We start from the raw sequence: 13,853 nt of genomic DNA on the forward strand, positions 1-13,853 counted from the left end.
CTAGTTCTGTGAAAAATGCCATTGGTATTTTGGAAGGGATTGCACTGAATGTGTAACTTGCCTTGTGTAGTATGGTCATTGTAACAATATTTATTCTTCCAATCCATGAACACAGTATAGCTTTCCATCTGTTTGTGCTGTCTTCAATTTCTTTCATCAGTGTCTTATAGTTTTCTGAGTACAAGTCTTCTACCTCCTTAGACTTATTCCTAGGATTTTTTTATATATATATATTGGAGTATAGTTGATTTACAATGTTGTTTTAGTTTCAGGTGTACAGCAAAGTGGTTCAGTTATACATTTATCTATTCTTTTTCAGATTCTTTTCCAGTATAGGTAATTACAGAGTATTGAGTAGAGTTCCCTGTGCTATACAGTACAGCCTTGTTAGTTCCCTATTTTATATATGGTAGTATGTACAGGTTAATCCCAATCTCCTAATTTATCACTTCCCCCCACCTTTCCCCTATGGTAACCATAAGTTTGATTTCAAGATCTGTGAGTCTGTTTTGTAAGTAAGTTCATTTATATCATTTTTTATTAGATTCCATATATAAGTGATATTATATGACACCTGTCTTTCTGTGTCTGACTTACTTCACTCCTTATGACAATCTCTAGGTCCATCCATGTTGCTGCAAATGGCATTATTTTGTTCTTTTTTATGGCTGAGTAATATTCCATTGTATCTATGTACCACATCTTCTTTATCCATTCCTGTTGATGGACATTTTGGTTGCTTCCATGTCCTGGCTACTGTAATTAGTGCTGCAGTGAACATTGGGGTGCATGTATCTTTTCAAATTATGGTTTTCTCCAGGTATATGGCCAGGAGTGGGATTGCTGCATCATATGATAGTTCTATTTTTAGTTTTTTAAGGACCCTCCGTACTGTTCACATAGAGGCTGTACCAATATACATTCCCACCAACAGTGTAGGAGGGTTCCCTTTTCTCCACACCCTCTCTAGCACTTATAGTTTGTAGACTTTTTAATGATGGCGATTCTGTGTGAAGTGATACATCATTGTAGTTTTGATTTGCATTTCTCTAATAATTAGTGATGTTGAGTATCTTTTCATGTGTTTTTTGGCCATCTGTATTCTTCTTTGGAGAAATGTCTATTTAGATCTTCTGCTCATTTTTTATTGGGTTGTTTGTTTTTATGATATTGGGCTGCATGAGCTGTTTGTCTGTTTTGGAGATTAAACCCATGTCGGTCACTTTGTTTGCAAATATTTTCTCCTATTCTATGAGTTGTCTTTTCATTTTGTTTATGGTTTCCTTTGCTATGCAAAAGCTTTTAAGTTTAATTAGGTCCCACCTGTTAACTTTTGTTTTCATTTTAATTACTCTGGGAGGTGAATCCAAAAAGATCTTGCTGCAATTTATGTCAAAGAGTGTTCTGCCAAAGAGTGTTTTCCCCTAGGAATTCTATAGCATCTGGTCTTACATTTAGGTCCTTAATTCATTTTCAGTTTGTTTTTGTGTATGATGTTATGGAGTATTCTAATTTCATTCTTTTACATGTAGCTGTCCAGTTTTCGCAGTGCCACTTATTAAAGAAACAGTCTTTTCTCTATTGTATACTCTTGCTGCCTTTGTCGTAGATTAATTGACCATAGGTGCATGGGTTTATTTCTGAGCCTTCTATACTGTTCCATTGATCTATAAGTCTGTCTTTGTGCCAGTACTAAACTGTTTTGATTACAGTATGGTACTGGAACAAAGCTTTATAGTATACTCTGAAGTCAGGGAGCCTGATTCCTCCAGATCCATTTTTCTTTCTCAAGATTGCTTTGGCTATTCGGGGTCTTTTGTGTTTCCATACAAATTTTAAGATTTTTTTGCCCTAGGTCTGCAAAAAAATGCCATTGGTAATTTGATAGGGATTGCATTGGTCTTCTATCTCCTTAGTTAGACTTATTCCTAGGATTTTTATTCTTTTTGATGCAATTATAAATAGGATTGTTTTCCTAATTTCTCTGTTAATTCGTGTCAGTATACAGAAATACAACAGATTTCTATATATTAATTTTGTATCCTACAACTTTACATAGTTCATTGATGAGTTCTAGTATTTTGGTGGTGTCTTTAGGATTTTCTGTGTATAGTTATCATGTCACCTGCAAACAGTGGCAGATTTACTTCTTCCTTTCCAATTTGGATTCCTTTTATTTTTTTTTTCTTGTCTGATTGCTGTGGCTAGGACTTCCTTACTGTTCCACATCTTTGTTACCACTTAGTACTGTCAATCTGTTAGGTATTTTGGACAGTGTGTGGTAATAGCTCTTTGAAGAGGTAATTTACATTTCCTTGATTACTAATGAAATTAAGCACCATTTCATGTTTAGACACCATTTGGATACCCTCTTATAAATGTCTGTTCAAGTTCCTTACCCATTGATATATTAGATTGTATTTTTCCTCATTGACTTGTAGAATTGTTTTTAATGTTCAGGATAATGACTTTCCTCTTTCATTAATTTTTGTTCTTGTCTTTATTATTTCTTTCCTTCCACTCTCTGTGGCATTATTTTACTATTCTTTTTCTAAGTTCTAGAGATGAATAAGTCATTAATTTTCCAGTCTCTCGTCTTTAATAATATACACACTGTATACTATCAATTTCCCTTTAAAAACAACTCTAGGGCTTCCCTGGTGGCACAGTGGTTGAGAGTTCGCCTGCCGATGCGGGGGACACGGGTTCGTGCTCTGGTCTGGGAAGATCCCACATGCCGCGGAGCGGCTAGGCCCGTGAGCCATGGCCACTGAGCCTGCGGGTCCAGAGCCTGTGCTCCGCAACGGGAGAGGCCACAACAGTGAGAGGCCTGCGTACCGCAAAATAAACAAACAAACAAACAAAAAAACAACTCTAGCTGCATTTCACAATTTCATTAGGAGATATTTTTATTATACTTTCATTCCAAACTATCTTCCTGTTTTTACTGTGATTATTTTTTTCACCCCAAAAGGGGTCAGAATTATTTATTAATTTCTAAATATGTGGGCATCTTTCAGTTATGTTTTTCTTATAGTTATTTCTAGCTTAATTCCACTGCTGTCAAAGAATATATTTTAAATGACTTAAATCCTTTAAATATGTTGTTTTATGGCCTAGCACATGATAGGGGTTTTTTTTTTTGTAAATGTTTCATATGTAACTGAAAAGAATATATATACTGCTCTTATTTGGTAAATATTCTACATACATCCATTAGGTCAAATTTGCTAATTGTATTAGTCATATCTTCTATATCCCTACTAATTTGGGATATAGATGACTATCTGTATGTTTTCCCACATACTGCAAGAGATGTGTTAAAATCTCCCTAAACTGAAAGACACGAGCTCCTAGACTGAAAGCAACTACTGAGTACCCAGAACAATGTTAGAAAATAGACCAACACCAAGACACATCAGTGAAATTTCACACTACTAAGGAAGAAAAGGATCTCTTAAAAACTCTCAGAGAAAAATTTTAAAATTTATACAGGGCTTCCCTGGTGGCCCAGTGGTTCAGAATCTGCCTGCCAATGCAGGGGACACAGGTTCGAGCCCTGGTCCAGGAAGATCCCACATGCCGGGGAGCAACTAAGCCCGTGCGCCACAACTACCGAGTCTGCACTCTAGAGCCCACGAGCCACAACTACTGAAGTCTGCGCACCTAGGGCCTGTGCTCCCCAACAAGAGAAGCCACAGCAATGAGAAGCCTGCACACTGCAAATAAGAGTAGCTCCTGCTCACCACAACTAGAGAAAGCCCGCGCGCAGCAACGAAGACCCAACGCAGCCAAAAATAAATAAATAAATTTATAAAATTTATACAAAGGATGAAGGATTAGCATGGCACTGCATTTCTCAATAGTAATGAGAAAAATGAAGTACTATGTTAAAAACTCTAAAAGTGTTTAAAATCTTGACGTTTGTACCTGGAAAATCTATGAAATAATTGTAAGGCATTTTCAGACATGCTAATTTTTGCAAAATTTATACCCATAATAGCCTGTACACTGAAATAAAGTGGAACTTCCTAGAAGATATCCCCACTAAAATGAGAAAGTGAATCAAGAGAAATACATATGATCACAAAAAAGGAGGGCTCTGACTCAAGCCAACAGCAATGGGAATTAATGATAATGATAAAAAGAGATCTCAAGATAACTGTTGTACAGCACATATATAGATTAACCACCTATCTAAATTGGAACAACTCAGGAGGCTTTAGGAGAAACTTCTTCAAGAAAACAAATTGGGCAGAATAACAAATGTATTGGAACATACTGGGTGGAGATTTATATAAGTGGGGAAGAGGCTAGAGATAAATCAATGATAAGTTCACAGAAAACCAACTCATCAAACAAAAGACATTTATTAATTTCAGAGAAAACAAAAAGTTATTTAGGAAGTAAAAATAATCATAATATACCACATGGCTCAGTTGACAACGACACTTATATAGTCATAATAGTGTAATATTGAATACTGAACTAAGCAAAATTAGAACATAAGTATATTTGAAGAATGGGAATATAATGAGAGGATAAAGAAAGACTAAGGGGCTGGAGGAGATCAGGCAGAGTGAGTAAAGAATATAAAAAAGAGCTAGATCTTCATCTTCCATAGTAAAAAGTCAATATATAACGTGTAAAACTAAAAACTCAAGTAGCTATATTTAGAGATATCCGTGTAAACAGAATTTTTAAAAAGCTGTAAGAGGGGCTTCCCTGGTGGCACAGTTAAGAATCCGCCTGCCAATGCAGGGGACACGGGTTCAATACCTGGTCTGGGAAGATCCCACATGCCGCAGAGCAACTAAGCCCACGCGCCACAACTACTGAGCCTGAGCTCTAGAGCCCGCGTGCCACAGCTACTGAGCCCGAGTGACGCAACTACTAAGGCCCATGCGCCTGGAGCCTGTGCTCTGCAACAGGAGAAGCCACTGCAATGAGAAGCCCGTGCACCGCAACGAAGAGTAGCCCCCGCACGCAGCAACAAAGGCCCAACACAGCCAAAAATAAATAAATAAAATAAATTTTTTTTAAAAAAGAAAATAAGCTGTAAGAGTTGAAAATAGTTACCTCTGGAAAGTAGGGGATAAAGAAATGCTATTTTTCATAATTAGCCTTGACTACTTAAAAAGGATGTGTATGCAGATAACAAATACAAAAACTGGATTTTAAAAATTCTATCATAAAAGTGGTGAGCAGTCAGAAATTTAAGAATGTTTTAAAAATAATCTAAAATCACTCTTAGTCTTAAGTACTTCTTTTGGAACAAAAATGAAATGCTGTACGTGAGTTTGTTCTAAATAAGTACTACCCTCCTCTGATGTATTTAACTCCTAGTTATTATGCACTTTTGCAAACACATTCTCAACATTCTTTGGAATCTCAGGAACTTAATTATTTTAGGTACTTACCAAGATGCTGATTTCTGAGTAATATAGGAAATCTTGGTCAGCAGAAGTTCCAGCAGATACCCTCGGGGAGAGTCCCCCAGCATATGCAATTCATCCACAACCACCATTCCTAAAGAGATTTTCCAGATACTAGTTTTTACAGAATTTCACAATTCCAAGAATTTTAAGACTCAATATCTTGTATCTTGTACCATAAATAGCTGTCATTATAATACACTGCACGTAATACAAATTTCTAACCATAAAACAAAAATCAGATTCCACATAGCAGACAATTCTTGTCCAAGATATTTCAAGTATAATAAGTGGTCTTACCACAATGTATTCTGGATCTAAAAATCAATGATTAGCTAACTCAGGTCTAACTCAAGAAAAACTTTGTCGTGTTACTCAGACAATTCTTAATTGGCAACCTGGTAGAAATACATGTACAATGAAAATCAAGGACATCCACAACAATTATTCAGTGGGTTGACTTTTCTATGGGGAAAACAGCCAGGGCAACCATACTGATGTTAGCAAGTGCTTAGAAAAACAGAATCAGATCAGGAAGAAATAAATGATTTTAAGAGGATGTTTTTGTTTGATTATGGTAGACTAGTGACTCACCCTACTATAAAACATAAACATGATCGTAATTCCCTCCTCCCCTACTTGGAGAATCAAACCAGTCTATGCACTTGGAATAATGCTCAAGAAGTACTGAAATTTGTATCAACGAATGCCTCCTTTAAACATTTTCATAATATCATAGTTTGCATGTGCACTAGTGTCCCCCCCACAAATCCCCCTACAAAAATAAAGACCTTTCAGACTATTTCCTAATGGTACATGATGATCCTTTTCCTCATCAGTAAGCTATTTCCAAATCATATTGTATGATGACTTATTTCAGCATTCATTCATCCATCCAAAGAATATTTATTCTACCTAGTGTGCCAAGAACTGTGCTAGGTATAGTAGATATAACACTTAATCTGATATAACACAATCTGACAATTCTGATACAAACTGATGAATGTGATTTCTCTCTCCAAGCTTTATAGAGCGGAGCCTGTGTCTCATTAATCTTTGATTTTACTCCCCACCCCTACCCTACCCTAACTTTACCATTTACGTTCACCAGGAAAACAATGAGTAGCTAACTGATATTCTTGCAGCTTCTATTGCTGCTATAACCATTCTCTTCCTGTTGCTACCTCTACATAGTGGGCTTTCCCAAGTGGTTGGAAAAGGAAAAAAAAAAAGGATTAAGGTAGAAAAGTTCCAAGCTCAAATACAGTGCCAGTTTCTATAGCTCCCTACCATTTGCCTGCTAAATGGTAGCCTCTGGGTCCAGCCCTAATCTAGATACCACAGTACCAGAATATGATAATGAATACATATATATACTAACTGCAGAGATGGCAGGTGCTTCCTTCTATTCCTGGTAAACTTTAGATAGGAAAGAAGCAATGAGAAATGACTTGAGGGTTCAAGCATACCCTCTATGCTTTGTAAAGTGCAAAAATACAAGGAAGTAGAGTCAATAACATCAGTAGGATGCAAAACTTTTTTTTTTTTTACAGAGTTCCTAACATTACAGATGCCAATTCTCACCTCTAGAAGTAGATGACAGACAATAGAATAAAACATAAGTCATACAGAAATCACAACAGCTTCACTCCATTCTATCAAAAATAGCAAGAGAAAGTATATACTTATTTTCTTATTTGCTTACCTAATAGATCCATCTTATTTTCCTCTATGAGGCGATTGATCAGACCATTGGCTCTCTCAATTGTGCAGACAGCAATATCCAAAGAAGAGAAATGCCCTGTTGGAGAGGTACTGCCCATATAACCATCTACTTTTATTCCTACTTCCTGAAACAGACTCTAAATTGAGTAAAAAGGAAAAATACAGGGGAAAATATTTGAAATTCATGAATCTTAAATTGGTTCTTTCCCAAAACATAGACATACGTATTCAAATACATTTATCAGATTACTGTTAGTTATTCCTGGTCAGGGCACACTGGTTCTTTTTAGAATCATATACTAAAAATAAGAAGTTCAGAACTGATAAAACTCAGTACAGAGATTTTCTGTTAAGACAGAGTCAAATAAAATGGCATACTTAATCAAATAAGTTCTAAGAGCTCTTTATAGAAATTAAAATTAAAGAAAAACTACCTTAAGCACTAACATTTTTAATCTAATAAACAAGCAAGAAACTCACTCTTTCTTTAAGTAACACTAATGTAATATTTTCAGAAACTTAATATTTTCAGAAATTTATACTTCGTGAGGAAAATATTCTCATTATCCCCCTAAAGATTAGTTTTTTATATAACAGAAGAAAAGGTTTCAAAAGTCAAATGCAATGGGACTTTGATGTTAATTTTTTTAGTTTAACTTTTAACTAACATACCTTCTCAGTAAAAAGGATCATCATTTTGTTACTTTGGTCTAAGTTGAAAGGATGTTACCATGTAAAACCAGCTTGGTTGGCTATTTGACCTCTGAAATAACTGTTAAAAAGATTTATAGAACCATTGAATTTTAGAGCTGTTCATTCAATAAAATGTTTCTGAGTGTTTACTAAGTTAACCCATAGTTAACCCCATAGTTTCATTTTACCAGTGAAAAAACTGAGGCCCAGCAGATTATGTATCTGGCCTGAAGACACAGGTAGTGACAAAACTGGGACTAGAACTCAGATTTTTTGTATTACCACTGCAATAATCTTGGCATTCCAAAATCACATTTTTTCACTGCAGAAATCAGAATAAATTTATTCTATTTAATGAAGTATTGTATTTGTAAAAATACCTTAAAGACCAGTGAGCGTCACACAAATGTATACTGTTGTCATTCATTTTTGCAGGGGAACAGGAGAAGAAAACACAGGTTTAGAGCTTTACATAAGCACCAATGGATCTTGTTCTTCATCCTCTAACGTTCCCAAATGGCCTTGCATCAGGATGGGATATGCTTCCTCAAACATACTTCCTTTCCATGCTTCAGTCTAGTCCTACTATTCACTTAAGAGGTTGATTCTTAATTTGCACTTTTATATGCTAATTAAAGTACCCTGCCTATTTCCTAAGGAAAAGTTTATAAATTTTTACACAATTTTCACTGATTGCTCTTTGATTTAATGGCCCTTTCTCCTTTATGCAGTAATTTAAAAGTTTCCCCTCATAAATGGTCAACTTTTAAAGCTACATTGGGATGTAATAAAAGAAATTTTATTTTCCAATTGCTTTTATAATTCCATTTTAAATGAGTAAAGCCGAAGCTGCCAATAACAGGCCTTTCACAATTTCAAACTTAGTAAAAGAACATTACCTGGAAATAGTATTTCTTCTCTTTAGCCACAGAGACAAAGGGCAGAATAAATAGAGCTTTCTTCCGCGTTTCCAAGACCCGCTTCAAAATAAGTAGTTCAGCAACAAGAGTCTTCCCAGCACTTGTAGGAGCTAAAACAAGTTATTCGGCAAGGTTATCACAAAAAGAAGTAATATTTGATACACTGCATTAATAAATGTTTTAAATCATATCCAGTAACTAAATAGCCCAAGGCTAAACTATCATTAAGGCCCCAGCTAGCATCTGAAACCTTTATACCCTGAAATGCCCCTGACTTTAAACCAGGTTTCTAAATACTCTCACAGTGAAAATAGAGACAAATAAACCTTTACATCAAATAAATGATGAATATTACTGAGTACCTAGCTTATACCTAAAGATCCTTTCCTTTAAGTACTGAACAGTTAAAAGCCCTGCTTTGGGGAAATAGATAAAAAGCTTTAATACATTGTGATAGGAGCTATGATAGAAGTTGAGGGAGAAGAGCTGTAAGGAAGTTTATGGAAACAGAACTTATGAGAGCAAAGAAGGCAAGAAGAAAGGAATGCCAAGCAGAAAAAAACAGCATGTGTAAAGTTCTAGAGGAAAGTCTGGTATGTTCAGATGATAGCAAGTAATTTAGTAAGCCTGAAGTATAAAGTACAAGTAGGGGAGTGAAAACAGACATATGAAAGTGCCACATGGAGAAGACTTTTATAATCCTACCATGTAAGGAACTTATCCTGAAAGCAATGCAGAGTGACTAGTGAGTTTTATGAAAAGGAATGACAAAATCATATTTATACTTTAGAGAGATCACTTTTGGCTGCAGGAGCAAAGCAAGAGCAGAAAGAAAAGATTAACTAGTTAGAGAACTATTGCATAATCTAGAAGATGATAGTAAACTAGGTAATGGACCTAAGAACAGAGAGTAGTAGCCAGAATCAAGACATTTGAGGTAACAGACACTACACTTGGTGATTAATTAATGTGAGTTGGTGAGCAGAGTTATGAATGACACCCAAATTCTTGTTTAAGCAACTGAAACGGTCAGGCCATTCTACCAATGCCACCAACTGCCACTAGTTAGCATTAACTGAGTATTTCCTACATGCCAAAAACTTTTCTAAGCCCACACCCTGGCACTCATGCTCTCTGTGCGCGTAGGCGCTCGCTCCCTCCCTCCCTCTGCTTCTCTCTCTCAACTAATTTGCAAGGTTACACAGTCAGTAAACAGCCTGAACTTATATCTATTGATAGTTAACTCTCTAATCATTTTTGGCAGCCATAATGAAAATCTGGATGACTCACAATTTCAGAGAAAACTGATACAAAGGACGTACATCTTACCAAGTGATTAGATTCTAAAGTCAGTATACTAAGCACAGACGGTTAAAAATTATGTAAGTCAAAGTTGCTCTTGAAAGCCCATATAAACCTTTCATAAAGTATATTACATAGGGTTTTGTATATACAATCCTGTATAAGCAGGTCAATTTAGAAACATATAACATAAAATGTTCACACACTGAAAAGCAACTGAGATCAACTGTGGGAAGAGCACATTTACATCTCATACCGCACACTCACTCTGGGACATATGTTTTTTTGTTGTTGTTTTTTTTTTTTCTTTGCGGTGCGCAGGCCTCTCACTCTTGTGGCCTCTCCTGTTGCGGAGCACAGGCTCCGGATGTGCAGGCTCAGCGGCCACAGCTCATGGGCCCAGCTGCTCCGCGGCATGTGGGATCTTCCCGGACCGGGGCACAAACCCGTGTCCCCTGCATCGGCAGGTGGCCTCTCAACCACTGCGCCACCAGGGAAGCTCTGGGACACATGTTTTTTGAGAGGAATGGTAGGCAGATAATTCTGTTTAAATTGTTCGGTTTTTGCCTTCCCCCACCCTACCATCTAATGGAATTTTCATAATTTAAGTATGCATATGATGAAACTCTGCTTTTCAAATATTTTAAGACTTTCTCTAGTTATAAAGCACTCTCTCACTCACCTTACCTCAATAGAGTGTCCTTTACATTAATAATGTCTTAAAAATAGTAGAGAAATTAACTTGCACAAATTTGAATACCTGAATAGACTAAATTCTTTCCTTCCAGGACTTGTCCAAGCAAAAGGCACTCTGCTTGCCATTCAAACATCTTTTTTACACCAAAACTGTGATATTTCTCCAGAACCGCTGTAGGAAGCCCCCAGTTTGCCAATAGCAGCTTGTCTACTTTATCGTCAGGAAACGTCTGCTTGCATTTCCCTTTTAGGAAAAAAAAGGAAATAGTTGAATTTAGTTCTAACATAAGACTTCAGTAATTTGCTTTCCACTGTGTTTTGGGATTCCTATGTGTTGTAAAGAGGCTATTTAAAGTACATCCTGACATAAAACACATACAATATAAGGATCTGTAAGGAGCACTGGGCACTATTAGGAGTGAATTCCCTACAGGTGATGAGATTTGGCCAGCTAGTAAGTTGTTTCTGTAAATAAAGGTCGAAAAGACCCAGAAACCACTTGAAGACAGTCGCTGAATATGGACTGAAAGCTCTTCCACGTCAATAGAAAGTGACGTGCCGCACCAGGTCCTAGTCACAAACTGAGAAAGGGGAGTAGAAGCCTAGCAGGCCGTGCAAACGCGCGAGCTCCGCGCGGTGAGGACACCTCCCGACGAGTGGCCCGGCTGAGCTGCCTACCTCGCCCGCTGCCCACGGAGTGCCTGGGAGTACCTGCAGCTCTAGCCGGCGGGCGGCCGCGGTCCTTCAGGCTGCGTCTCAGGCCCGGGGGCGGGCTCAGCACCGGCCCCGAGAGGAGCAGGGGGCTGTCACTGCTGTCACCGCCACTTCCCGAAAAGAAGTCTGAGCCTGGTGCTGAACGTCGTCGTTTCCCACTCCAGCGAGTCAGATTCATCGCGAAATATTCTCGGCCATTCAGGGAAAGGCACAGTCCCTGCGTCCTCCCGCTCGGAAGAAACGGAAGTTGGCGACAGGTGCGGCCGCCATCTTCCCGCCACGGCTTTCAAACTCAGGCCTCCCAGCCCGCCCCGGAACCATAGAGTTCCCAGTGACGAGAGTAACCTGAGGACCATAGAATCGTGGGGAAGGAGGGGCTCTCGCTGGTGTCGTAGACCTCCGGCCTGTCACCTCGGTTGTCGGATAGTGAAAGAGAACCAGACTTGGACCTAGATTAAACGGGGGGAAAAACCAGACTCAGTATATATAATCTCCAATTATAATCATACTGGCTTAAAGTTTTTCCTTTTCTTTTTGTCCATGTCTGGTTTAAATAGCAAGTTTATGTTAACTTCATAAAATGAACTGCCCATAATAGGTAGAGAAGTAGCTCTATTTAACATATTGTATTTTTAAAACAATTATTACAAATTATATGTGCAAAATATTATACAAGTAAAATTTGGGATTTAGAATGAAGTGCAATTTACTCCTGCTTTACTTTCTGCTTTATAACAAGATATGGGAACATATGTATATGTATAACTGATTTACAGATGGTAGGGCAGAGGTTATTTCTGTACACAATTTCTACTTTAGCCATCATACGCTGTGAGGAATATGTGATGGAGAGATAGGGACTGCGGCCGATAGACCTCTTAGGTAGTAGAACGCTGCATAGAAGGGGCTCTGGATGTGCCCGAGTGATCATTCGGAGCCAAGAGTTTGTTAATGGATCTGTGCTCTACCTTTGGCAAGGTAGAATCAAACGAGTTCTGGACTTAAACTGATGCCAGTTAATTACCCAGTTGCACAATTCGTTTCACCAAGCAAATCTAGTCAGGGAAAGGCCTGCCCTGAAGGGGTGGTGCTTTTCTACAGCTCTAAAAGTCTCAAAAGGACCAGTCCAATAACAACAACAAAAATTCTCATATTTCCCGGACTTGTAGTCTGGGAAATAGGAGAATCAATTCTCCTGTGAAACCTTCCTTGTTAAAAGAAAAATTTTTTGGACAGTATTCTAAAATTCCACAAGATGGAGACATTACTCCATGAAGGAAACATTTTTCTTAGTTAACCTTTCTTGCAATCATTCACTCAACTAGTTATTGAGCGTCTACTACGTGCTAGGCATTGGGTATATGGCAGGGAAATGGAAGAAATGGCTCCTGCTCTCAAAGTGAAAGAGACTAGAGGAGACAGACATTAAACTAATTAATTAATTGATAATTTTAAATTGTACTATTGCTCAGGCAAAAAAGAATAGAGTGCTATCAAAGATATAAAAGGATCCTAATTTAGATTGTAGTCATGGAAGATCTTTCAGAGATGCAGTGTAGCATAGGGGTCAACAGTGCAGCAACTCTGTAGCCAATCAGTCTTTGTTTGAAGACTTAGTAGCTGTGTGATTTTGCTTAACCCCCTGAGCTTCCTTTTCCTCATCTATATGATGGAGATAATAAGAGTAACAACTATTTGGTTATTATTAGCACTAAGATAGTCATAGGTGTAAAGTGCTTACCACATAATAAGTGCTCTTCAGAGAAAGTGCTATATAAATATTCTAATATTGCTTCTAATATAAATCCAGCACTTCGATGGGAAAAGAATAAACCAAAGAAATCTCTGTCACAAAGTTATTCTATTTTTATTAGGTGAACTATAATCAAGTGAGAAAAATAATTACAAAGAAATTGAAAGGCATGGTTTGTGTCATCCTTCTAAAAAACCTAGAGAATATTTTAAAATTTACAATGTATTTCAAACATTCAACATAAATTTCTAATTTTAAAAAAAAACTCTTACAAAGACCTACTAGAGAATGGACTTGAGGATATGGGGAGGGGGAAGGGTAAGCTGTGACAAAGCAAGAGAGAGGCATGGACATATACACACTACCAAATGTAAAATAGATAGCTAGTGGGAAGCAGCCACATAGCACAGGGAGATCAGCTTGGTGCTTTGTGACCGCCTGGAGGGGTGTGATAGGGAGGGTGGGAGGGAGGGAGATGCAAGAAGGAAGAGATATGGGAACATATGTATAATTGATTTACTTTGTTATAAAGCAGAAACTAACACACCATTGTAAAGCAATTATACTCTAATAAAGATGTAAAAAAAACTCTTAGAAAATAGAAAAGAGAAGGTT

General features: G+C 37.5%; 1 protein-coding gene across 1 annotated transcript in view; it reads right to left on the minus strand.

The window, feature by feature from the left end:
- Nucleotides 1–11,663, minus strand: part of POLQ (DNA polymerase theta) — a 114,256-nt gene extending 102,593 nt beyond the window's left edge. Inside the window, exons 1-5 of the mRNA XM_060009907.1 lie at nucleotides 11,483–11,663; nucleotides 10,836–11,015; nucleotides 8,753–8,883; nucleotides 7,141–7,297; nucleotides 5,421–5,529 (exon numbers count right to left, since the gene is read on the minus strand). Of these exons, the coding sequence (XP_059865890.1) occupies nucleotides 5,421–5,529; nucleotides 7,141–7,297; nucleotides 8,753–8,883; nucleotides 10,836–11,015; nucleotides 11,483–11,663 (758 nt within the window). The remainder of the gene's footprint in view (nucleotides 1–5,420; nucleotides 5,530–7,140; nucleotides 7,298–8,752; nucleotides 8,884–10,835; nucleotides 11,016–11,482) is intronic.
- Between the last annotated feature and the right edge of the window lie 2,190 nt (nucleotides 11,664–13,853).

This window comes from Delphinus delphis, chromosome 4 (assembly GCF_949987515.2).
Source record: "Delphinus delphis chromosome 4, mDelDel1.2, whole genome shotgun sequence".
Classification (NCBI taxonomy): domain Eukaryota; kingdom Metazoa; phylum Chordata; class Mammalia; order Artiodactyla; family Delphinidae; genus Delphinus; species Delphinus delphis.